We start from the raw sequence: 26,229 nt of genomic DNA, 5'->3' as shown, positions 1-26,229 counted from the left end.
AACGCATACAGGAAATCCTCATAAGTCATCTCGCCGTGGTGCATCACTCGCACTCCATCCCACCACACTGCTGCATCTCCGCGTAAATACAACTCAGCAATCCTAAGCTTGTGCCTTGATGGGCACGAGATAGTGTTTCAAACACTTATCCAAACTGTGCCTCCAATCGTGAGCAAGTGTAGGGTCCGTGGTACCACTGAAATGCTCCAAGTTCACATACTTCATCTGTGACAACACTCTGATAAATGTTTCATCAACCTCGGGCACATGCACTGGAATGACGGGTGGCGGCGGCGGAACCTGAAAGACACCTGGAACCGGCTGAATAGGAACCTGCGGATATTGTGGCGCTGGGGCCTGCTGAGCTGGAGCCTGATGATCATGCTGAACCTGAACGGGCGGAACCTGCTGCATATGAATCTGCGGACCCTGCTGCACATGAATCTGAGGACCCTGCGGAACCTGCTGAGCTGCAGCCATCTGTCGAGCAACTTCCTGAGCAGCTACCCGGGCAGCCTCTTGAGCGGCTTGCCTGGCTGTCTCTTGGGCAATCTGCTGAACTGACTCCTGAATCATCTGTCTCATGGCATCCTGATCAATCTGCGGAGCAACGGGCTGCGGAACTGCGGGCTGAACATGCTCGTCCTGAGCCTCTCTAGCATCTCTAGCGATCTGAGCACGGGTAGCTCTCCTCGGCGGCATCTGAAATGAATGCAATCGAGTTAACTTCTGACTAAATCCAACAATTAAAGGAGTGATATCAAACGGAAAAGTGCTATTTTATTTTATTTTTAAAATCCCCACATCCCCATAAACATTTGAAAACCGATTAAAACCGAATAAAAACCGAGTCTCCAAAGATCGCCATCCCGGGTCGGAGCCGGGACGGAACACGGCTCTGATACCAAAAACTGACGCGACCGCGTCTCTTTCGAATATGATAAAATAATTCGAGATAAATAAATAATAGTGCAGCGGGAATAATAATAATAATACGGATAATAAAATCCACGTCATACCATAAAGTCAAATCCGAAAATAAACATCCGAAATATAAATAACAACATAAGCCCGAAGGTCTGAAAATAGGAAGTAGCGGAAACGATATAAGTCCGAAGGCCTAAAGGCCCAATAACGATAAAAAGATAAAACGATAAAACGATAAAGCCCACGAGCCCAAATAGTAGCACTAGTCCGATATGATCACTCCTGCTCATCGGTCTCACCTGAAAGGAGAAAGAAAGAGGGGTGAGCAACAGGGGAGTCGCTCAGTGAGGTATGGGATGCTAAACCGCAAACCACTGACTCAGTGCATAGCACTACGATTATGTAGGCCTAGCTCTAGCATGAAACAAACACGGTGTCTACACCACAAAGAACAATCAACAAGCGACTAGAAAACTATCCAACTACAACCCATGCGCTTATAGTACACAGCTACTCTCTGCACCACGCATCTCCTCATAAGGATATAGATAACCGCTGCGTCGCTAGTACAGTATGTCTCTGTACCCCCGCACAACCACCCGCTGCGTCGCTAGTACAAACGTCTCTGTACCCCCGCACAAATCCCGCTGCGTCGCTAGCTCAGACGTCTCTGGGCCCCCGCACAAATCCCGCTGCGTCGATAGCTCGGACATCTCCGAACCCCCGCACAATCACATAGTCCCTACTATATAACTATATATATACATACATATATAACAGTTCTCAGCATCAAACATTTCACACAACCGTTGAATCCTCTATTATCCTATTTCCGGTTTAACAATCAATAACAATTATGAACACGCAAGACTCTCAAACAAACTCAAACAGACTCGATTCACAGAGACTATCATGTTTCGAAACTAAACTTTTCATAATAGCAGTACTAAACTAGCTCGGGATTTAAACGGAGTAGCCCTCACCTTAGCAAATGAAGAGAAGTGGTATCTATGAACTCCAGCTGCTCAAATAGACTCCAAATCTGAAACCACGGCGAAAATTCGAGTCAAAACGCCTTTCGAACGACTCAAAACGGGTCTGGTCAAAGTCTACGGAAAAGTCAATCCGCTGGTCAAAGGTCAACCCGGTCAACCCTTGACCAGAAATCAATTTGATTTAACCAATTGGTTTTCCTTAACCGATTTCGAATTGATTTTAACCGATGGTTTACGCTAACCAACCCTAACCAAATCGCAATTGATTTAAACCAATCAAACCGACCGGTTAACCGAGTCACCGAGTTGACTCACCGGGTCGACTCAGCCGAGTTGGCCGAGTCGCCGGCGAGTCACCGGTGGCGGTCAACGGCGGCGACGGCGGAGGGCGGCGGTGGCTTACCGGCGGAGGACGGCGGAGCGGCGTCGGAGGAAGACGGTGGCTGGCGGCGGAGAACGGCGGTGGCCGGCGGCGGAGACGATTTCCGGCGGCGGCGAAGCGGTGGTCCGGTGGTGGCGGAGACGATTTCCGGCGAAACTTTGGAGGGCGCGTACGGCTTCGTCTGAGCTCCGATTATGGCGATTCTGGTGTCTACGGATTCGTCTCGACGAGAGGAACACGATGGTGGGTTTGCATGCACGAGATTCGCAACTGTTAGAAAGTTATGGACGATTTACTAAACGCACGAAACTAAACTCAAATGCATGGCGGTTTCCGGCGCTTACCGACTACAACGAAAGGTGGTGATGAGCTTGACGAGATCACTGGACACGGTGGCTCCGGCGACGACCTCAGGCGACTCTCTCTCTGCAAAATGATCACAACTCCACTCACTATCTCTCTCTCTAAAACTTTTCTTGATAACTTGGTGGAGAAAACAAAGTAGATGAGCTGGTATTTATAGGCAAATATTAGACCTTTGGGTGAGTGCATGGGCGTTAGCATGCTAACGAACTCTGTGGCCAAAATCGGGTCGTTACAATTCTCCCCCACTAATAAAGAATTCGTCCTCGAATTCGAGTCGTCCGCTGACTGTCCAACACCATCCTGAAACAGCTCTGGATAATCAATCCTCATCTGAGGCTCAGACTCCCAACGAACCTTGACCAACATGGTCATCATTCCCTTAACTGCTTTCACTTGGCGATCCAAAATCTCCACTGGCTGACAAGGCGCACATAAATTCTTGCCAAGATCACTTGGTGGCTGCTGCAAAATGAGCTCTGGCTCTCTAACAACTTTTCTCAAAACGGAAACATGAAACACATCGTGGAAGTCAGATAACTCTGCCGATAAATCCAATCTCTAAGAACTGCTCCAATCCGCTCCAAAAATAAGATATGATAACATGTACTTCGGTTTAAGCTTCATCAACTTTTGTGTCTTAGCTCCTCCTTGAAATGTCTTCATTTTAGATATATTCATTCACTCGCCTGAAACTCCAAATCCTTACGACGCATATATGCATAACTTTTTTTTCACGGTCATGGCCTTCCCAAGGCCAAACTTGAGCACGTTCATTTGCTCTACCATCTCTTGATCCATTGTGGTTTCTACCTCACGTCGCTCCCCCACTTTTGTCTTCAATAAAGCGGTGTGTAATAAAACTTGTTGTAAAGGACTTCATACGATGCCATCTTAATACTCGAAAGACAACTGGTACATCACGATGAATACTGATTGCTCTCAAATCCTCTTTGTCTTCTTTTAAAGATACACTGAAAATGCTAAGACTTGACCACATGTGAACTCACAATTCTGTGGGAAGCTCCGTGTCGAACAAGATGCGAACTAACTTACTTTTAACCAAAACCGAACTATACGAGATTTTTGCTAACTACACAGATAATTACGAGACCACAATATTCAAACACAAGTAGTATGAATAAGATGCATACCCGCTATCGGCTCGGCTCCCTGGGCATCTCCAACCGTGAACACACGTGGAGCGATGTCTAGGCGCTTCGGTGGTGGTGGAAGTGCTGCATTGCCCCTCCTCGGGCAATCTCTGAAGATATGACCTGGCTGGTCACAACCATAACAGTTCCTAGTTGCTGCTACTGGTGCTGCTGGCGCTATAAACTGGGTAACTAGTGGCTTTCGGCAATTTCTAGAAACATGCCCGAACAACCCACAATTATGACACTGGATACTCGGCCGATCCCATGTCCTCTTATGTGACTCTGAAGCTCCTTCAGACTTATGCTGAGCTGCCTTGTTGAACTTCTGCCCCGCTGCAATACATTTCTCTTGCACAACGGCCTTCTATACCAGATCCTCCAAACTGGTATAGGTGACCATACTGCACCTACCGTGAAGTTCTACTCGCATTCCTTTTAAGAACCTCCTGATAAGATCCTCCTCATCCATACCAATTCCCGCAAACCTGTGAAGCTGGCGAAACTCATGCTCATACTCTCTGACAGACTTTCCACTCTGCCTCAAACTCTCAAAATCATTCTTCTTCTCATCCAAAGCTTCTCTTGGAAAATACTTCTTGTTGAACGCATACAGGAAATCCTCATAAGTCATCTCGCCGTGGTGCATCACTCGCACTCCATCCCACCACACTGCTGCATCTCCGCGTAAATACAACTCAGCAATCCTAAGCTTGTGCCTTGATGGGCACGAGATAGTGTTCAAACACTTATCCAAACTGTGCCTCCAATCGTGAGCAAGTGTAGGGTCCGTGGTACCACTGAAATGCTCCAAGTTCACATACTTCATCTGTGACAACACCCTGATAAATGTTTCATCAACCTCGGGCACATGCACTGGAATGACAGGTGGCGGCGGCGGAACCTGAAAGACACCTGGAACCGGCTGAATAGGAACCTGCGGATATTGTGGCGCTGGGGCCTGCTGAGCTGGAGCCTGATGATCATGCTGAACCTGAACGGGCGGAACCTGCTGCATATGAATCTGCGGACCCTGCTGCACATGAATCTGAGGACCCTGCGGAACCTGCTGAGCTGCAGCCATCTGTCGAGCAACTTCCTGAGCAGCTACCCGGGCAGCCTCTTGAGCGGCTTGCCTGGCTGTCTCTTGGGCAATCTGCTGAACTGACTCCTGAATCATCTGTCTCATGGCATCCTGATCAATCTGCGGAGCAACGGGCTGCGGAACTGCGGGCTGAACATGCTCGTCCTGAGCCTCTCTAGCATCTCTAGCGATCTGAGCACGGGTAGCTCTCCTCGGCGGCATCTGAAATGAATGCAATCGAGTTAACTTCTGACTAAATCCAACAATTAAAGGAGTGATATCAAACGGAAAAGTGCTATTTTATTTTATTTTTAAAATCCCCACATCCCCATAAACATTTGAAAACCGATTAAAACCGAATAAAAACCGAGTCTCCAAAGATCGCCATCCCGGGTCGGAGCCGGGACGGAACACGGCTCTGATACCAAAAACTGACGCGACCGCGTCTCTTTCGAATATGATAAAATAATTCGAGATAAATAAATAATAGTGCAGCGGGAATAATAATAATAATACGGATAATAAAATCCACGTCATACCATAAAGTCAAATCCGAAAATAAACATCCGAAATATAAATAACAACATAAGCCCGAAGGTCTGAAAATAGGAAGTAGCGGAAACGATATAAGTCCGAAGGCCTAAAGGCCCAATAACGATAAAAAGATAAAACGATAAAACGATAAAGCCCACGAGCCCAAATAGTAGCACTAGTCCGATATGATCACTCCTGCTCATCGGTCTCACCTGAAAGGAGAAAGAAAGAGGGGTGAGCAACAGGGGAGTCGCTCAGTGAGGTATGGGATGCTAAACCGCAAACCACTGACTCAGTGCATAGCACTACGATTATGTAGGCCTAGCTCTAGCATGAAACAAACACGTTGTCTACACCACAAAGAACAATCAACAAGCGACTAGAAAACTATCCAACTACAACCCATGCGCTTATAGTACACAGCTACTCTCTGCACCACGCATCTCCTCATAAGGATATAGATAACCGCTGCGTCGCTAGTACAGTATGTCTCTGTACCCCCGCACAACCACCCGCTGCGTCGCTAGTACAAACGTCTCTGTACCCCCGCACAAATCCCGCTGCGTCGCTAGCTCAGACGTCTCTGGGCCCCCGCACAAATCCCGCTGCGTCGATAGCTCGGACATCTCCGAACCCCCGCACAATCACATAGTCCCTACTATATAACTATATATATACATACATATATAACAGTTCTCAGCATCAAACATTTCACACAACCGTTGAATCCTCTATTATCCTATTTCCGGTTTAACAATCAATAACAATTATGAACACGCAAGACTCTCAAACAAACTCAAACAGACTCGATTCACAGAGACTATCATGTTTCGAAACTAAACTTTTCATAATAGCAGTACTAAACTAGCTCGGGATTTAAACGGAGTAGCCCTCACCTTAGCAAATGAAGAGAAGTGGTATCTATGAACTCCAGCTGCTCAAATAGACTCCAAATCTGAAACCACGGCGAAAATTCGAGTCAAAACGCCTTTCGAACGACTCAAAACGGGTCTGGTCAAAGTCTACGGAAAAGTCAATCCGCTGGTCAAAGGTCAACCCGGTCAACCCTTGACCAAAAATCAATTTGATTTAACCAATTGGTTTTCCTTAACCGATTTCGAATTGATTTTAACCGATGGTTTACGCTAACCAACCCTAACCAAATCGCAATTGATTTAAACCAATCAAACCGACCGGTTAACCGAGTCACCGAGTTGACTCACCGGGTCGACTCAGCCGAGTTGGCCGAGTCGCCGGCGAGTCACCGGTGGCGGTCAACGGCGGCGACGGCGGAGGGCGGCGGTGGCTTACCGGCGGAGGACGGCGGAGCGGCGTCGGAGGAAGACGGTGGCTGGCGGCGGAGAACGGCGGTGGCCGGCGGCGGAGACGATTTCCGGCGGCGGCGAAGCGGTGGTCCGGTGGTGGCGGAGACGATTTCCGGCGAAACTTTGGAGGGCGCGTACGGCTTCGTCTGAGCTCCGATTATGGAGATTCTGGTGTCTACGGATTCGTCTCGACGAGAGGAACACGATGGTGGGTTTGCATGCACGAGATTCGCAACTGTTAGAAAGTTATGGACGATTTACTAAACGCACGAAACTAAACTCAAATGCATGGCGGTTTCCGGCGCTTACCGACTACAACGAAAGGTGGTGATGAGCTTGACGAGATCACTGGACACGGTGGCTCCGGCGACGACCTCAGGCGACTCTCTCTCTGCAAAATGATCACAACTCCACTCACTATCTCTCTCTCTAAAACTTTTCTTGATAACTTGGTGGAGAAAACAAAGTAGATGAGCTGGTATTTATAGGCAAATATTAGACCTTTGGGTGAGTGCATGGGCGTTAGCATGCTAACGAACTCTGTGGCCGAAATCGGGTCGTTACAGGTGAGTTTGGTGAGACGAGCTTAGCGTTGAGATCAGGTGGAGTGCCGTGTGCCTCCCTTTCTTATAAATAAAAATTTCGTATGTTTTTCGAAATCTAAGCCCATATTAAAGCCCATTAGTAATATTTCAGAACACGTGGCAGGGATATATTGGCTGACCTTAGTAATGCAAGTGTTTAGCTTTGGCAGTGTAATGCTCTCTGGGTTTAGTTGAACTTGTTTTGTGTTGACTAGTTTCCTTGCTTTGGAGCTTAAATGCATGAACTTTTGTGTAAAGTTTCAGATTTTATCTTAACCTGAACTTTTGGTTAAGATCAAAATGGGTACGGCCTTTGAACTTGGAAGCAGTTATATGGAGTATGAAGCCTAACTTGAGCGAAATTACTGATAATCTGACCTGATATATGTTACTTTGAGACTTTGAGTTGTAGTTGCAGACTTGCAGTAGCCAAGTTGACGCTTGGTTTTTGGTATAGTGTTTCACTATACACTTCCCCTGCTTCAAGTTCTTGCCAAGGTTTTGAGTTTTGAGCTCGTAAAAATGTGTTTTAGTTTAGGAATAAGATTTGTCTGTGTGGTTAAATTCCATCTTCACGGTCACTGTGAAGAGGAATCCCTGAATCTTGAGTCATTAATGTAACTCATAGATCTTCCAAATCATCTTCATTACTATGCTGAGATTGTTATCCAAATGTGACTGTTCCTATGTTTGATTATATGACTCGTATCTACTAGGTTTGACTTTATGTTTGGACTTAAACATTCCTCAAAGCTGGATTGATCCTGAGCCGAGTAATATGCCAAACTGAATCAGTAAACATGTTGAACCAGAGAAAACTAGACCGAATAAAATGTCTTTGCAATGCTTAAACTAAAATCATTTTATGAGCCCATTTACCGATTCCAAACCAAGATCATCAGAGAACCACCTGTATCTCAAATCGGGTTGGTCTGGTTTGTATCCATGTTTGGTTTATTTTTAGATGGTTGTGCTGCTCCTCAGAACATCAACATCAGTACCAAAACATGAGTTAAAAAGTCCTCACAAAGTGTGGATCTTGAGAATCCAACTATGGGGTATACTAAAGATTTGCTTACTGATCATCATCACTCAAAAAGAGAAAAATAATGGAAGATCGTTTTCAAACAGTAAAAGAAAAAGAGGCTTCGACGTTAATTAGATTTGTTAGTGGCTTCAACTATAAAAATCCACGTGATCTCTATGCACATTTAACTCATTATCTCAATAATGTTTTTATTACAAGGCGGCCGTATAGTAAAGCTTTAAGTGATGAGGTTCCTTTTCGTTGTTTGTTTGTTAAACAACTTTAATTTGTTTGTTAATAAAGAAAATTGCACTAGATGTAACAAGTTTTATCCCAAATCTTTGTTACATACTTTTAGTTCCCCAACCTCTAAAGTTATTTTCGGAAAGTAATTGCAATTATCTTCTTTTCCATGTATGTGATTCATATTTTTAGTATTTATCATCTTTGTATGTAAATGTTGTCAGCTGATAAGCCGTTCTAGCATGTTGTAAACTCAATGTCAAATAATTGTACGCATAGGAAAGTTGATATATCCAGCATATCAGATAAGACTTGTTCCCTATCACCTGATATCAATTAGTGTATGTTCAAACTATATATCAACAACAATGTTAGGCTTCTAGATTCGATTTCTATATATATACATATATGTGAAAAAATGATAAAGAAATGGATGAAATCTTTTGAAATTTGCATAATTGAAATTTTCTATGTAATATATACATATAAAGAAATGGATGAAATCTTTTATTTAGTGAAAGGCTAATCACTATAGTCACCAAGATCAAAACGTATGTATGCAAGCTTGGATTATAAAACTGTTCTTCGTTTTATATATTCTTAACTTCTTGAGATATCTCTTACAACTTTGATCTCTTTATATAGGTTTTTATCTTGACCTATTACAACTCAAACTAGGAACATAACTTCATCCTAATCCTATTGTTATTCTACTTATCTTAATGAATAACTTATTGTCTAAGTAAGCTCTTTTGAAGCTTATCTAACATTCTCCCTTCTAAGCTTCAAAGCTCATTTGCTTAAATCTTGAACTTGAATCAAATCCCTCATCTCCTTGAACTTGATCTTTGCTAGTGCCTTAGTTAGAATGTCTGCTTTCTGTTCTGTTCCGGGTACATGCTCAACGTCGATCAGCTCTCGTTCTACACATTCCCTGATGAAATGAAAACGCTTATGAATGTGTTTGCTACGCCGGTGAAGAACTGGATTCTTTGCCAAAGCTATGGCAGACTTGTTATCCACACGAACCAGTGTCCTTTCGTTCTTTCTTCCTGTGATTTCACTCACTAACTCCTGAAGCCAGATAGCTTGTTTAGCCGCCTCTGTTGCCGCCATGTATTCAGCTTCACATGAGGACAGAGCTACTACATCTTGTTTCTGCGAGCACCAAGATATTGGTGTATCTCCGAGACAAAACAAATGGCCAGTTGTGCTTCTACCGTCATCTGGATCAGTGTTATGGCTACTATCACTGAAACCAACGAGCTTCTGTGATCCTCCACATTTGAACACCAAACCGTAGCCTTGAGTTCCCTTTAGATATCTTAATACCTTCGTCAATGCGTCACCATGAGACTTCCGTGGAGAGTGCATATACTTACTTAAGATTCCTATAGAGAATGCTAAGTCAGGTCTTGAATGCATCAAGTATCTTAAGCATCCTATCCTTCTTCTGTATAAGGTTGCGTCAATCTCCGGTTCATCTAATGCCTTAGAGAATTGCAGACCAAATTCCATCGGTATATTGACTGAGTTGCAATCATCTAGTCCAGCTTCCTTTAGTATCCTCAATGCATACGCTTCTTGCTTAATCGTAATGCCTCGTGGACTTTGCTCTACTTCCATTCCGAGATAGTAAGTCAACACGCCTAGATCAGACATCTCAAACTGCTGCGACATTGACCGTTTGAATTCTTTTATCTCCTTCACATTGATGTTACTCCTATCTATTAGCTAGAATGAGCAGAGTATCTTTGTCCTCTCGCCGATATACAGAGCTTTCTTTGCTGCACTTTCTGAACCTTAGCTTCTTTAATACTTGATCAAGCTTCGTGTTCCAAGCTCGTGGAGCTTGCTTTAAACCGTACAAAGCCTTAGAGAGTTTGAAAACCTTACATTCTTCTCCCTTCTTTTCAAATCCCTCGGGCTGAGATACGTAGACGTCTTCATTCAACTCTCCGTGTAAGAAAGCTGTTTTGACATCTAGATGATGTATTTCCCATTGATTTGATGCAGCCAAACCAATCAACAGTCGTATGGTCTCTAGTCGAGCTACTGGAGCGAAAACTTCATCATAGTCAATTCCGTGTTCTTGAACGTATCCTTTAGCAACCAACCTCGCCTTGAACTTTATGATTGTGCCGTCTGCGTTCCTTTTAATCTTAAACACCCACTTGAGACCTATGATCTTTACTCCAACAGGTTTATCAACTAGTGTCCACGTTCTATTTTTGTTGATAGAGCCTATTTCATCTTCACAAGCCATTATCCATCTCTTATCACCTTTTGCTTCGTGAAAATTCATCGGCTCATCGTTAATAGATAGGAGTAACATCTCACACTCTACTTCTGCGAGTAGGATGTAATCCTTGAGATACTCCGGTTTATTTACTTGTCGAGATGATCGTCTCAACTCCGGTACTTGATCGCTTTCTTCTACCACAACAGAGTCAGTTTCCTCTGTTTCGTATGACTCTGTTTTTACTTCTGCAGGACTCTGTTCGGTTTCAACCTCTTCTGGAAGTGAGACTGTTTCATGTTGTACTCCTCCAATGTAAGGACCACTTCCTTTGTCTTCTGTTGATCCCCATGACATGTGAAACATACCTGGTTCACTCTGAGTTTCCTTACTTCCTCCCTTCCAATTCCAGCAAGCTTTTTCATTAAAAATCACATCTCGACTTACTATTATTTTCTTCGTATTCGGGTTGTAAAGTCGATAAGCTTTGGTTCCTGGCTCAATACCAAGGTGTACCAAAGCTAGTGATCTGTCGTCAAGCTTTCTTAGTTGACCAGAGTCTATCTTTGCATGTGCCACACAACCAAACATTCTTATATGAGACACACTTGGTTTCTTGCCTCGTATACACTCATAGGGAGTTTGATTCTTTAAAGCCCTTGTGGGGACTCTATTGATCAAATAAGTGGCATGACGAACTGCCTCTCCCCATAAGTAGTTAGGCATATTCATAGCTTTTAACATACTGCGAGTCATCTCCATAAGTGTACGGTTTCTTCGTTCCACCACTCCGTTCTGTTGCGGCGTGTACGGAGCAGACAAGTGACGTCTTATGCCGTTGGTGTTGCAGAATTCTTGAAACTGATGTGAGGTAAACTCACCTCCTCTGTCGGTACGTAATGTTACTATCTCTTTCTCAAAATCCTTCTCCACAAGGTTCTTAAAAGTCTTGAATTTACCAAACGCTTCACTTTTTTCTTTTAGTAAAATAGACCACATGTACCTTGTGTAGTCATCAATGATGACAAAGATATATCGGTTCTGAGAGAGAGTAGTTGGTGATATAGGTCCACACAAGTCAGCGTGTAACAGCTCCAAAGCACGAGAAGCTCTAAACGATGTTGCTTTTGGGAAGGGCTGTCGGGTCTGCTTTCCTACTAAGCAAGAGTCGCAGATTTGCTTTACTTCATCAATCTCTGGTAGACCATTAACCATTCCATGAGTCGCCATCGTTTTTATAGTTTTGAAGTTGATATGACCGAGTCTAGCATGCCATTGCCATGGTTCTTCCTTAATCTTAGCTAAAAGACACGCTGCTTGGCCAACTTGAAGTTTTATCTTGTACAGTCTGTTAGAGGTTCTTTTCACTTTAGCTAATAATCTTCCGTTTGGATCTCTTAAGGTCAGGTAGCTGTCCTTCATTCTTATATCACAGCCTTGCTCAGTTGCTTGGCCTAAACTCAAGATATTACTCCTTAGATTAGGTATATAGTAGATATCAGTTAAGAGTTTCTGTTCACCATTCTTTGCTTCAAACAGGATTGAACCCTTTCCATTGATATCCACATAGGATCCATCTCCGAACTTCACTTTGCCTTTGATGTTCTCGTTAAGCTCTGAGAAATAAGACCTTTGTCCTGTCATATGATTACTAGCTCCGTTGTCTAAATACCATACTTCATCTTCTTTCTTATCATCTTCAAACACCTTAGGTAATATTTTATCTTCATTAAGGTACACAAGCTCGTGTAGATACAGAGCCGCCTCTGCTGTCTCTGTCTCAGCTTTGTTCAGTTCCTGTGTATCCTCTTTCTTCTCAGGGCACACTGATTTAAAGTGTCCCTTTTTCTTGCAGTTGAAGCACACAATCTGAGAGTAGTCCTTCTTTTCTTTGTTTTCTTCTCCAGAATTGCTTTTTCCGCGTCCTCTGCCACTATTACCACGACCACGACCACGATTCCAACCTCTTCCTCGTCCTCTTGAATTCTGATTGTACGAGGCTTCTGAACTTGCGAAAAGCAGGTTGTTTTGTTGATCATATGCCGTCTTGCCTTTAACACGTTCTTCGTATGCTTTGAGTCTTCCTGTAATATCTTCAAAGGAGGTTTTATTTAAATCCAGCATCTGTTCTATCGAAGCTGTAATGTGAATGAACTTCATTGGTAGACTGTTGAGTAGTTTCTTCACGAGCTTTGGTTGATCAATCTTCTGTCCTAGCGAGGCCGATTTTGATGCAAGTTCAGTTAGCTTGCTCGTGAATGCATCAATATTGTCCGAGTCTTCCATGTTTAAGCGATCGAACTCATTCATTAGTGTTAACAATCTTGCTTCTTTTACTCGTTCAACACCTACGTTCTTTGTTTTGATTGAATCCCAGATTTCCTTAGGAGTATCGTCATCTCCAAATTGCATTACCAGAGTTTCAGGTACTGATTGATACATCAGTACAATCGCCATATTTATCTTGTCTTCATCCTCTGTTCCTGGATCAATCACCTCCCATACCTTATGAAGCTTAAAGAGAGCTTTCATCTTTTTCACCCAGACATTGTAATTTGTCGTCGAAAGCATAGGACAGACCACTGTACTTGGAACATCTTCTCTTCTTCCTAGTGCAGTCGGAGCCTTAACTTCTGTTAAATCTTTAGTATCAGCCATGATTTCCTTCTTCTTGTCTTCTCAAATACGAATAACCTAGTGCTCTGATACCAAATATAGTCACCAAGATCAAAACGTATGTATGCAAGCTTGGATTATAAAACTGTTCTTCGTTTTATATATTCTTAACTTCTTGAAATATCTCTTACAACTTTGATCTCTTTATATAGGCTCTTATCTTGACCTATTACAACTCAAACTAGGAACATAACTTCATCCTAATCCTATTGTTATTCTACTTATCTTAATGAATAACTTATTGTCTAAGTAAGCTCTTTTGAAGCTTATCCAACAATCACAAGGCAGGCCACTTCTTCGATTGGAAGAATGTCATGTCGGCTTTTATATGAGAATGTGGAAAAGTTGCTTATGCCACTAATAAAGATAATCTCATGGCTGAAATTAAGTTAATTTGATCACATTCGCTGCATTTTCTTTAAATCCATTATTTTCATTATTTTAGATTTAGGTTTACCTACATCTATATAATATCGAACCTTTCCGCATAATCAAAATCTTAAATATAAATATGTACGATCATGGACAATATACAAATGATTGGACCATAAGGTCCGAGAAGGGTTTATCTAAAAATGTACTTTAAAGAAAACTAATTCTTTTTAATATTGGAAAAATCGCATAAAAAACTTCGAAAATAGAACTTACTTACACTTTAAACCTTGAAATTTTTTCACTAACATTTTTAACCTTCAAAATGACATTGTATCATAAAAAACTTTTAAACCAAAAAGTTGACCTATTTAATAGGTAAAAAAAATTAAAAAAATTAAATAAAATTCAAAAATTAAATAAAAATTAGAAAATTTATAAATTAAATAAAAATTCAGAATATTAAATAAAATGAAATTTCAGAAAACTAAATAAAGTTCATAAAATTATATAAAATGAAATTCACAAAAGTTAGCCAATTGAAAAGTTCAAAAAAAATAAAAACTAAAAAGGTATTTTTAAAAAAATTACAAGATTATTTTTCTAAACGGACATATCATCGTTGATAATTATAATTTCAAACATATAATTTCATAAGATAATAATTTCTCACCTAACCCAACGATAGTTTATGACATCGCAAATAACGGTAGATATGTCAATAACAACATTTTGATAATCATCATTGTCAACACTGATATGCATAATGCTTGTATTACACTAACTTTTAAACGATTAAAATGTCAATTTGATGGTTGTTAAAAACATTGTTATTGTGAATTTCATGATTTTTGTTTAATTTTATGATTTTATTTAATTTATGTCTTTTGATTTAATCTTAGTTATTTATTTATCTGAAACTTTATTTAACTTCTGATATTTAGCTAGTTTTCTGATTATTTTTAATTTTCTGAATTGTATTTGATTTTTATGATTTTTTACTAATTTTTTCAATTTTTATTTGATTTATGATTTTTTATTTAATTTATATTTAATTTTTGAATTTTTATTTAATTTTATGAATTTATATTTAATTTATGTTTAACTTTATGAATTTTCTGAATTTTTTTTTTAATTTTTATTTATTTTATGAATTAAATAAATATTTGTTTTGAAAAAAAACGGACACATCACTATTTTTACCTCTTAAACAGGTCAATTTTTTAGTTTGGAAATTTTTTATAATACAAATATTATTTTGAAGATTAAAAATGTTAGTGAAAAAACTTCAAGATTTAAAGTGTCACTAATTTTTTTTTTTGTAAACATACTAAATCATATTTTCATGGTTTTTATGTGATTTTCCCTTTTAATATTTGTATATGTATAATCCTCGGCAATGCACATAAATTTAAACGTTATATACTAATAATATGAAGTATGAACTATTACCCAAACTTACACGACTCGTAAGTCAAGCGTTGTTGCTAACCTACTAAAACTACATCGACTGGTACAAACAGTTTATAATTACATGAACTTGTTTAATATTTCCTAAAATCTGCCATGAATTCATAGATTGTTTGAATAACCTAATACTAATCTTATCATGTTGAATTAAAAAAAACATGCGTGCTTATTGATGCTTGTAGCATCAATAGATTTTGGTACTAAAGATATAAATTATCAGAAACTTTATCATGCATTGAAAAAATCGTTCACAAGTGTTTAAGAATCTCTCAAATGAGATGTTACTATATTTTTACAAAAATTTAATTGGTGAAAGATATTTTTACAGTTTCACCGATGATAATGCTCTTAAAGCTAAAACTTGTTTAGCATCAAGATATAGTATATATTTTACAAAAGTAAATGTATTTTGCGGTTATGATAATATGAAAATTGTACGTAGTGCAGTTTCTTGAAGAAACAATCTTCATATTTATAGACTTAGTCACAAACTTCACTTTTAAAACGTGTTCTTTGAACAACATATATGTAATGGGTTTAAGTAATTTTTGTAAAGAAATGAGTTTAAATTATCTCAGGAAATGTATGAAAAAATGGAATAGTAATCTGATAAAAAGGCGGAGCATGTGATGGAAAGCAAAAATGGCTGTGAGAAGTCGGAAAGTGGGGAGTGCACTAGATGATCGAAAGCGTCAATAAAACTAATAAGTGGTCTTTTAGAAGATACTATAATTGAACTTTTGTCATCTATCTCTATTTGGCAAATCAAAATTTCACACGTTTGCTTCTTCTCCACATTGTTTCATGTGTTATTTCTCTTTTCCATTTCTGTAAATTTCTTGCAAATATTTTAATCGGTTCACTTCCTATGCAGCGATACAGTACATTACTAGCAATCTTTAACAAGATCATTGATAATAAGACGCATCTACGTTTTCAAAACGTGTTTACCCAAAAAAAATAAATTGTTTTCTTGTCGCTTAAAGTTTTGAGACGGCAAAGTTATTACAAAATGGTTATCTTTTAAACTGTACAATATGGTTTCCATCTTAGCAAACGATTTCTATTCTGCTGTTGCTGTAATAAAATTTTGATTACTAATTAAAGCAAAAAACATATATGATAGTTCAGAATAAATTAAAAACAACCAAAATATTGTGAATAAGAAATACACTACAAGAAAACAGATATTTAACGAGGGCCATTTTCCTCGTTAATTCCTCGTAAAAGGATGTTTACGAGGAATTAACGAGGAAAAGTGTTTCGTCGTTTATCGTCCGTCGTAACAAAACTTTCGTCGCCATTTCCTCGTACAATAGCGAGTCTACTATTTTCTCATAAAGACGAAGTTAATATTTCGTCGTAAGTTCCTCGCCGCTTTTCCTCGTAAATCACTCGCGGGCTTTCCTCGTAGAAACCACGCGGAACACGCGTCGTTACTTACACGTAAGATCCTTGAAAATAAATCCTCGTAAATTCGATGTAACTTCCTTGAAAAGATTCCTCGTGAATTCCACGTAGAGTCCTTGAAATATTTTTCTCGTAAAAACCTCGAAAGGCTTTTCTCGTAAATTCCTCGGAAATCTTTTCGTCGTAAATAACTCGTAGAATGCCAATTTTCGAATTAATAAAAATATTATTTGATAAATATAATAATTATTAATTTAATAAAATAAAAGTATTTAAATATTGGGTTTATAAATAAATTTTAAATAAAATTCAGAAGTAACAAAATATTTTATATATAATTAAGTTTTGGATTTTATAATACATAAACCGAAAAAAAAACTAAAAAAACTAAGGCTCGTTCATCGCCTCGTAGAATTCCTCGTTCCTCCTCGTAACATCCTCCTCGTTATGTGTGCCCGATGACTCGCCTGGAATGGGATTTTGTTGTTTCATGTTCCTCAACAAAGCTTCCCATTCCGGATTTGTGGACGCTATAACGTCGATGAAGGCCTCGAGTCCACTCACACGGCTTTTGGTCGCGCCCAGCTCGGAACGCAACTGAGTGACTTCTTCGGTCTGTCTCTGAGCATAAGACGATGTCGCTCTCGGACATCATTGACGGAACCGATCCCCAACGTACGTCCCTTTTTCTTAGGGACAACCTTAAAAACAAAAAAATTATATTTGTTAGATAAATTTAAAAGGTAAATTTAATGAATTAATAATTAAAAAGATATAATGTTAAAAAATTTACCTCCTCGTAAATCTTATCCACTTCAGTTGTGGATAAGGTAACCGGTAATCCGTCGGCGGACTGCTGGGTCAGCTGAGTCTGGCGCTCCTCAACCCGAGCAATTACGTTGTCGTAGATTTGCTCGGACTTGCCATCTAAAAACTGGCCCGCCTTGTTCTTGTGGATCCGCTCGTAAAGTTCCGGAAGAGTCGGGAGACGTCCCAACTCTTTGGCCTAAAAACATTTAAGAAAATTGTTAGAAATATATTTAATTATATTAAAAATAATAATTAAAAATTAAATATTTAATTAGTACCATTTGCAAACGGACACCGGCATGGGGTTTTTGGCCCGTAGAGTGTTGCATCGGGCCGTTACCGTGCTCGTCTACCGTGTTACGGGCGGTAGCACAAATGTTTGCGATCCTAATGGAGTTGGGATCCTTCCAGTAACGGATGAGGCCGTCCCAAACATCCGTGGTAAGCTCAGCGGGTTTGCCACGGGTGTACCTCTTGACGATCCAGGCACCCTTCCAGTTGCAAACCGTGTCCGACAAGCGAACTTGCGCCTTCTCGTAAAACGCCTTCCTCACTCTCTCACTGACCCCGATGGACCAATGATACTTTTGCTGCAAAAAAAAATTAATAATTGGTTATTAAAAAAAAAAAAATTAATTAATAGAATTACTTACAGCGTAAATCTTGAACCACGTCTTTCGGATGTAGATCGGCGTCAATTTCCAGTTTGGATGCGCCATGGAGAAGTAACCTTTAATCGTCTCGGTTACATCTGTCGCAAGGCAATTGTCAACCCCAAACCTGGAAAAAAATGAAAATTTAAATTATTTAATGAAGTTATAAATTAAAATAATTATTTAAAAAATGCACTTACCACAAAGTCTCGTCGGGTCTGTCGGGGTCTATGATTGGTAAACCAGCTCTGCCTGGCATACCGAGAATATCCTCGACAGTGTACTGCGAGAAGGGAACAGTAGGTGGCACCATGAGATCGGAATGAACAGCGGCGGGGATCTCAGGAGGAGCCATCGGAGGAGGCACCGGAGGAGCCATCAGAGGAGCCATCGGAGGAGCCATCGGAGGAGCCATCGGCTGAGCCATCGGAGGAGGCATCGGAGGGAAGAAATGCTGAGTCTCGGGAACAGACTGCTGATCCGAAGAACCTGAACCGCCGGCACCTGAAGAAGAACCTGGCGGGTCTAACTGACTACCAAGCTCACCGAATATCTCCCTGTAGTGAGCAGAAAGCATGCGCTGGCGAACCTGCAAAAATATATTTTTTTGAGATTATGATCATCAATAATTAAAAAACTATCATCAATAATTAAAAAATCTATCTAACGAACATAAAATCCGTAAACCTATCTAAATTCACTAAACTAACCACCTAAACTAACCACCTATCTAAATTGTCTAAACTAATTATGGGGGCGAGGAAATTACCATTTTCGGAGGAGAGAGGAATGGGGGAGGAGTTGGAGACGAAATGGGGAGGAAGTGGAGAGGAAGTTGGGAGGAATGGAGAGTGTGAGGTTTGTGCGGTTGTATATATAACTTACGAAGGTCTCGCAATTTCCTCGTAAGTTTACGAGGAATTTAAGAGGCACGTGTTCCTGTTCCTCGTAAAAACCACGTAACCTTACGAGGAAATTGTGAGGCCCGTCCCAAATCAAACGATGAAATAGCGAGGCCCGTCTTTCTGTTCCTCGTAAGTTACGAGTTATTAACGAGGTTATTTTCTAAACCTCTAAAATCGAAACCCCAAACCTTAAACTCCATCTTTCTTATATTCTACTTCATATATTCATAACATATCTTCTTTTTAACCTCAATATTCTTAACATTTCAAACCTCAAAATTTATAACCACAATTCTTTAACTTCTAATATCAATCTCTTCTTTCTAATATAAACTTATACAAAATCAAATTATTTATTTAAATTTTTTTATCTTAATTGCAACAAAAATATAATCCTTTGAAGATTTGAAAATATAATCCTTTGAAGATTTAAAAATATAATCCTTTGAAGATTGAAAATTATAAAATTATTAATGGGGTTTGGAGTTTGGGATTTAAACAAAATAGATAAGAAAGATGGGGTTTGGGGTTTAGGGTTTAGGGGTTTAGAAAACATATCTCGTTAAAACCTCGTAAACCCACGAGGAAATAACGAGGAAGAAAAAAAAACAGAAAGCCTCGGTAATTCCACGTAAGCTTACGAGGTCTTTACGACGATTCTGTCTTACGTGAAATTAACGAGGTCCGTGTTTTTCTTTTTTTCTATTTTCCTCGTTATTTCGTCGTAACCTACGAGGAATTAACGAGGTTTGCTTTCTAAACCTCTAAAATCAAAAACCCCAAACCTTAAATCCCATCTTTCTTATATTCTACTTCATATATTCATAACATATATTTCTTTTAACCTCAATATTCTTAACATTTCAAACCTCAAAATTTATAACCACAATTCTTTAACTTCTAATATCAATCTCTTCTTCCTGATTTAAACTTATACAAAATCAAATTATTTATTTAAATTTTTTATCTTGCAACAAAAATATAATCCTTTGAAGATTTAAAAATATAATCTTTAGAAGATTTGAAAATATAATCATTTGAAGATTTGAAAATATAATCTTTTGAAGATTTGAAAATATAATCTTTTGAAGATTTAAAAATATAATCTTTTGAAAATTATAAAATTATTAATGGGGTTTGGAGTTTGGGATTTAGACAAAATAGATAAGAAAGATGGGGTTTGGGGTCTAGGGTTTAGGGGTTTAGACAACATATCTCGTTAAAACCTCGTACACCCACGAGGAAATAACGAGGAATTAAAAAAAAAACAGGAAGCCTCGTTAATTCCACGTAAGCTTACGAGGTCTTTACGACGATTCTGTCTTACGTGGAATTAACGAGGCCCGTGTTTTTTCTTTTTTTTCTATTTTCCTCGTTATTTCGTCGTAACCTACGAGGAATTAACGAGGTTTGCTTTCTAAACGCCTAAAATCAAAAATCCCAAACCACAAACACCATCTTTCCTATCTTCTACTCTTCATATTCCAATCCCAAACCTCAATCTTTTATTTTTCATTCAAAACCTCAAACCTCAATATTTTTTTTCTTTATAATCGAATCACATGCATTAAGTCTGAAAATCAATCATATTAAAACACAAATACATCAATCGGATACATTTTCGTCATCACTAGAAACATCATCATTTTCATTAAACTTGTCTTCAACAGCTTCGTCTGTGCCATCGTCGGTAAGATCTTCATACTCATGATTATGCGGATCAATGGAAGAATGTCATCAATTTGTTGTTCAGGTTCCTCGACTTCATTTATCTGTTCTTCTTGCAATGGTGGTTCTTCTCCACTAATGATTCGTCCTCGAGGTGTAACTTTGATCACGGATAACCAATTTATTCCCGATTCTCTCATCCGAGGGTATGGAAGGTAGCTAACTTGATCTGCTTGTGAAGCTAAGATGAAAGGCTCGAATTTGTTGTACCTGAAAATAAAGAAAACATAGAAGTAAGCTTATTCTGCTCATGTATGCCAAATAAAGAATTTGTTGTACCTTCGTCCACCATTGACATCAACTACACCGAATTTGTTAAACCGAACACCTCTGTTGACGACGGGGTCGAACCACTCACATTTGAAGAGGACGCATTTCAGCTTCAATATCCCTGGAAATTCCACTTCGATAATCTCTGTCAAGATACCGTAGAAATCGGTTTTCCCTTTCACACATATTTCATAGTTACTGGTCGCCCGCTGTCTACCATACTCATATGTGTGAAAAGTATAGCCTCGTGTGAAATACATCTGTGAAATGGTGACCTTTACATGTGGAGATTGAATTACTTCATGTAACCACTTAGGATAATCTGCATCGTCGTCAAAATCAACCTGCAAAAACAAAGTGAACGTTAAAATACAAATCATTTATGAATAAAGAGTTTGAGTTAATACCTGACTCTTCAACCACTTTATAAAGTGTTGATCTTTCCTTTTGTCTACGTCAGTTGTGGATATAACAGGGAATGTTTCTTCGACTTGTGAAACAAATAGGCTGTAAAATCACATTTTATATTAATTAATATTTGGCAATATATATATATATATATATATGTGTGTTAATTTATACGTGTCCATTTATGTTACCTTTCAAAATAACGAATCAATGGATCCTCACAATTGAGTAGAATATAGGTGTGTGCACTATGAGCGTCTTCTTCACTCGACCACCAAACCTCTTTTGATTTCCCACCCAGTCGCCCAATCTGGCTAAAGATGTCTGGAACACCAGCAACTGCGTATGTTGGCGCGACACCACCATCATCATATCTCCTTGGAGCTCTTTTCCGAGTACGTACTTTTGACGCAAAGTAGTACGATGTGAAGTGAGAAGTTTCTTCCGTCAAACTTCCAGCAATTATAGAACCTTCAACCTTTGCAAGGTTATTTGCTTTTCCCTTCAAATATTTCATGGCTCGCTCATACTGATACATCCATCCGTAATGTACAGGTCCACGAAGCAATGCCTCATATGGGAGGTGGACAGCTAGATGCTCCATTACGTCAAAAAACCCAGGAGGAAATATCTTCTCCAAGTTGCACAATAAGATGGGAATGTTCTCTTGAAGCTGTTCCACGACTTCTACTTTAAGGGTGCGGGTGCTCGGATCCCTGAAAAATGCTCCAATGCCTTGTATATTCCAAAAACAATTATACACATATTAGTCATATATATTTCAAACTAAATCATTATATATAAAATAACTGCAATATATAATATAGTACCTGCAAGTGCTTCATGTACGTTTGTAGGAAGTAGCTCCGCAAAAGCAAAGGGAAGTAGTCGTTGCATAAAGACATGACAGTCATGACTCTTCATCCCGAAGAACTTTTGACCCTTTTCAACGCATCTAGACAGATTTGAAATATACCCATCGGGAATTTCACTTCTGATGCTACCCAGTTGAATAACACCGACTTTTTTTCTGAAGACAATCTGAATATCGGAACAGGAACTTGCCCATTGTTGTTTATATGTAACTCGCTTCTTGAGCAAATATCCGGCAAGTCTAACATCGATTTTATGTTGTCTTTTGTCTTCCCCGGGACATTCAATATTGTATTCATGATGTTCTCAAAGAAATTCTTCTCTATATGCATCACATCGAGGTTGTGGCGCAGAAGAAGATCCTTCCAATATGGCAACTCCCAAAATATACTCTTCTTGTGCCAGTATTGATGAACACCGTAAGAATCAGGCATATTAGGGGGAACATGCCAATTACCACCACGAGGAACTGTTTCCAAAGCTCCATAGTAATCGAGTTGCTTTTCAGTTTCTTCTCCAGTTAAATATGGAGGAGGAGTGTCTCTCACAACCCTTTTGTGCCTAAACAATGTCTTGTTTCTTCGGTACGGATGGCCAATGGGAAGAAATCTACGATGACAATCGAACCAACTTGTCTTCCTCCCATTCTTCAGTTGAAACGCATCTGTCGCTCCATTACAATATGGACAAGCTAATCTCCCATGTGTAGTCCATCCCGACAACATCCCATAGGCAGGACAGTCACTTATGGTCCACAAAAGGATCGCTCGCATCGTGAAATTCGTCTTCGTTGAGCAGTCATACGTCCTCTCCCCTGTTGACCACAAATCCTTCAACTCTTTTATCAGTGGTTGCAGGAAAACATCCAGCGACCTTTTAGGATGTTTCGGACCAGGTATTAATATGGTCAAGAATAGCAACTCCCGTTGCATGCACATCTCCGGTGGCAGGTTGTATGGCGTAAGAAAGACTGGCCACAATGAATATTGTCTCCCTGACATTCCGAATGGACTAAATCCATCTGTGCATAATCCGAGATACACATTCCGGATATTGCTAGCGAATTCCGGATATACTTTGTTAAAATGTTTCCAGGCTCTTGCATCTGATGGATGTGTCATCTCACCATCCGTCTGAGTATGCTCGGCATGCCATCTCATCTTTCCAGCAGTCTGCTCTGATTGGTACAATCTTTTCAATCTGTCTGTAATTGGTAGGTACCACATCCTTTGGTACGGTACCCTATTACGTCCCCGTCCTTGCGGCTTGAATCGTGGCTTCTTGCAGAATCGACATTCTTCTAACTTCTCATCATTTCCCCAGTAGATCATGCAGTTGTCGATGCAAACATCTATCATCTCCGAAGGCAACCCAATACTATAAACCAGTTTTTGAATCTCATAATAAGAATCAGCAGACACATTGTCTTCCGGCAAATACTCTTTAAACAAGTCTGCCCATTCATTCATGCAACTTTCAGGTAGATTGTGATCAGTTTTAATATTCATCATTCTAGCAGCCAACGACAATTTAGAGAGACCTTCTCTACAACCACTGTAAAGTGGTTGATTCGCCGCATTTAACATTTCATAAAACTTTTTTGCATCTATGTTAGGTTCTTCATCTTCATCATGAGCTACGAATGCATCAGTTACCATATCATGAACCCTATCAAAATCTACCATCTGCTCCTCCTGATGGTAACTATGTTCATTATGCAAATGATGAGCAACCGGTTCTTCCTGAAAATTGCTATTACTACTACTAGCTTCATTCTGATCATAATTATTATAACCTTCTCCATGTTGAAACCAGATATAGTAATTTGGCGTGAAACCTCTATTTATTAAATGCTTTCAAACATTTTCACGATTTGCCAATTTCGAATTGTTGCATTTCCGACATGGACAGAACATCTTACCGCTTTCTAGGGCGAGCGGTGTGGAATCTGCTTGATGCATAAATGTCTCCAGTCCCGCAATGTATTCTTTCGTCACTCTCCCGTTAGCATCTCTATGCATATACATCCACCTCCGCAACTCGTAGACATTCCCAGAGCCTGACATTTTTTTCCTTTCACGTTTTTCTTTTTTTTAAAATGATGTTGAAATTTCCATATTTATAGAAAATTTTCGAATCTGGTAGTTGAAGTTTTGCGATGAATTTGCGAGGAACATGTAGGTAGCCAAAAAAAAACGTGCTTCAAAATTCCTTGTTAAGTTCACGTATATCATTTCCTCGTAAAGGTGACGTAATCTTACGTTGATTTAACGAGGAAAGTGTATTTCCTCTTTTCCTCGTAAAGATAATGCAAGCTTTACGTGGTCTTTACGAGGAAAGTGTATTTCCTCGTTAAAACCACGTAAAGTTACGTTGGTTTTACGACGAAATATTGTCTTCGTTATTTTACGAGGAAATAACGAGGTTTACTTCTTTCTTTGTAATTTCCTCGTAAATTCCTCGTAAAGTTACGAGGATTATATTTCCTCGTTAATTTTCCTCGCCAAAGTGTTGTTTTCTTGTAGTGATAGACAAGCGTCCCTCGTCGCCAAATCTTTAATTTTAGTCTTTTGAAGCATGTTTTTCAGTTAGTTGTTATTATCACCTTTCACACAAAGTATCGTCTATATGGTGTGGTGGCCACTGACCAGCAGGAAAAAAGTTTCACAGGAACTTTCATTTCGTTCTTTACATATTAGGCCGATTAGGTGTTTGTTCTCCACTATAATCTATAACTGGATTAGTATCACTATTTAGGAATATTTTTGTTAATTTTGGCCATATGAATACTTTTGTTAGGATTATAGTTCTGTGAAATGCTACCAAAATCGCTTTCGTTAGTTAGCTCAGTTGTTTGTTCTGTGTGTACGTGGCATTAATCTCATGGCTAAAGAGTGTTTCGAAAATTGCAAGTCCTCCTAAACTTTTTTTGAGACTTGGACAGCAAAAACTTCTGTAACTGTTTTTACTATATCCTTAAATTTCCATATAAGTAATTTAAATTCATCTAGACTTCTAGTTGAAATAATTTTTTGATGGATTTAATTTTTTTTGGCATCGGATTTAAAATTATTTATATGAAAAGTTAATAGATATAGTAAATAGTAGACAGAAGGTTTTTTCTTTGACGCATACGTGATTATTTTTCATTAATTATCCTTTTTGTTCCAGGAAAGTATGAGATTATGGTTGGTGATACCTTACAAGTTTCTCTGGTCAACAGATCAGACCAATATTATATTTTCTTAATGTATAAGATACAGATAAGATTTAGAAGTGGTACAGTATCAAAAAGGCAAAGAGAGAGATTTTTTTCTTTCCTCGGATTCATTGTTCATTGAGGTAATTGTGTGGGAATTGGGATTATAAACAGAAAGATTTCATTTCCTGTCTTCATATTTATTTCGAAAGATTAAGAGATGATTGATCTTATCTAAATATTTTAGAAAGTATTTTAGTGAATTAGTTTTTATCCCAATTCCAAATGCCTGTTAGCTTTACATTAAAAATCGTCTTCGTAGTTTATTACAACCTTGTTAATTGAGATTATTTGGAAATAAATTATTGAGTATTTTTTTATATCCGGTTACATTTTGAACATTTTTATACTCGATAACAATGTTTTTACATAAATACATAATTCTCGGTAGAACGACTATAAACGTAAATCATCTTTTATCCAAAAAAGAGGTAAATCATCTATCTCTGATAACGTTTTAATTATAGGTTATATAACAAATGATCGGGTTTGTGGTTTCTAAGCTGGCTAGCAGCCACTCTATAAAAACAAAATGTTC

The 26,229-nt window shown here is 39.1% G+C and overlaps 3 protein-coding genes across 7 annotated transcripts; all 3 read right to left on the bottom strand.

Annotated features, from left to right (window-relative positions):
* Positions 1 to 132: 132 nt before the first annotated feature.
* Positions 133 to 7,225, bottom strand: LOC130508441 (uncharacterized). 5 transcript variants are annotated; one of them, XM_057003970.1, is made up of 7 exons: positions 7,074 to 7,225; positions 6,751 to 6,999; positions 6,336 to 6,394; positions 2,649 to 5,127; positions 2,326 to 2,574; positions 1,911 to 1,969; positions 1,003 to 1,226 (listed from the first exon to the last, which is right to left on the bottom strand). In XM_057003970.1, exon 4 carries the CDS (start codon positions 5,125 to 5,127, stop codon positions 4,189 to 4,191), a length of 939 nt encoding a protein of 312 aa, XP_056859950.1. In that variant the 5' UTR covers positions 6,336 to 6,394; positions 6,751 to 6,999; positions 7,074 to 7,225; the 3' UTR covers positions 1,003 to 1,226; positions 1,911 to 1,969; positions 2,326 to 2,574; positions 2,649 to 4,188. The 5 variants fall into 5 exon arrangements, 4 of the variants coding, with proteins under 4 accessions (XP_056859951.1, XP_056859950.1, XP_056859949.1 ...); XM_057003971.1 differs by lacking the exon at positions 1,003 to 1,226 and adding an exon at positions 133 to 702 and having other exon boundaries at positions 2,326 to 5,127; XM_057003969.1 differs by having other exon boundaries at positions 2,326 to 5,127.
* A 9,039-nt stretch (positions 7,226 to 16,264) lies between these two features.
* LOC130504231 (uncharacterized) lies at positions 16,265 to 18,622 on the bottom strand. Its single transcript, XM_056998826.1, has 4 exons — positions 18,449 to 18,622; positions 18,249 to 18,375; positions 17,874 to 18,185; positions 16,265 to 16,303 (listed from the first exon to the last, which is right to left on the bottom strand). The coding sequence occupies exons 1-4, from the start codon at positions 18,601 to 18,603 to the stop codon at positions 16,265 to 16,267; spliced, it is 633 nt and encodes a 210-aa protein (XP_056854806.1). The 5' UTR covers positions 18,604 to 18,622.
* Positions 18,623 to 20,885: 2,263 nt separating this feature from the next.
* On the bottom strand, positions 20,886 to 22,523 carry LOC130508448 (uncharacterized). Its single transcript, XM_057003980.1, has 5 exons — positions 22,390 to 22,523; positions 21,751 to 22,294; positions 21,559 to 21,658; positions 21,427 to 21,495; positions 20,886 to 21,091 (listed from the first exon to the last, which is right to left on the bottom strand). Exons 1-5 carry the CDS (start codon positions 22,481 to 22,483, stop codon positions 21,041 to 21,043), a joined length of 858 nt encoding a protein of 285 aa, XP_056859960.1. The 5' UTR covers positions 22,484 to 22,523; the 3' UTR covers positions 20,886 to 21,040.
* Between the last annotated feature and the right edge of the window lie 3,706 nt (positions 22,524 to 26,229).

The sequence above is a fragment of the Raphanus sativus genome, chromosome 2 (assembly GCF_000801105.2).
Source record: "Raphanus sativus cultivar WK10039 chromosome 2, ASM80110v3, whole genome shotgun sequence".
NCBI lineage: Eukaryota > Viridiplantae > Streptophyta > Magnoliopsida > Brassicales > Brassicaceae > Raphanus > Raphanus sativus.
Note: the sequence above shows the minus strand (reverse complement) of the source record. Positions and strands in the feature narration are given on the sequence as shown.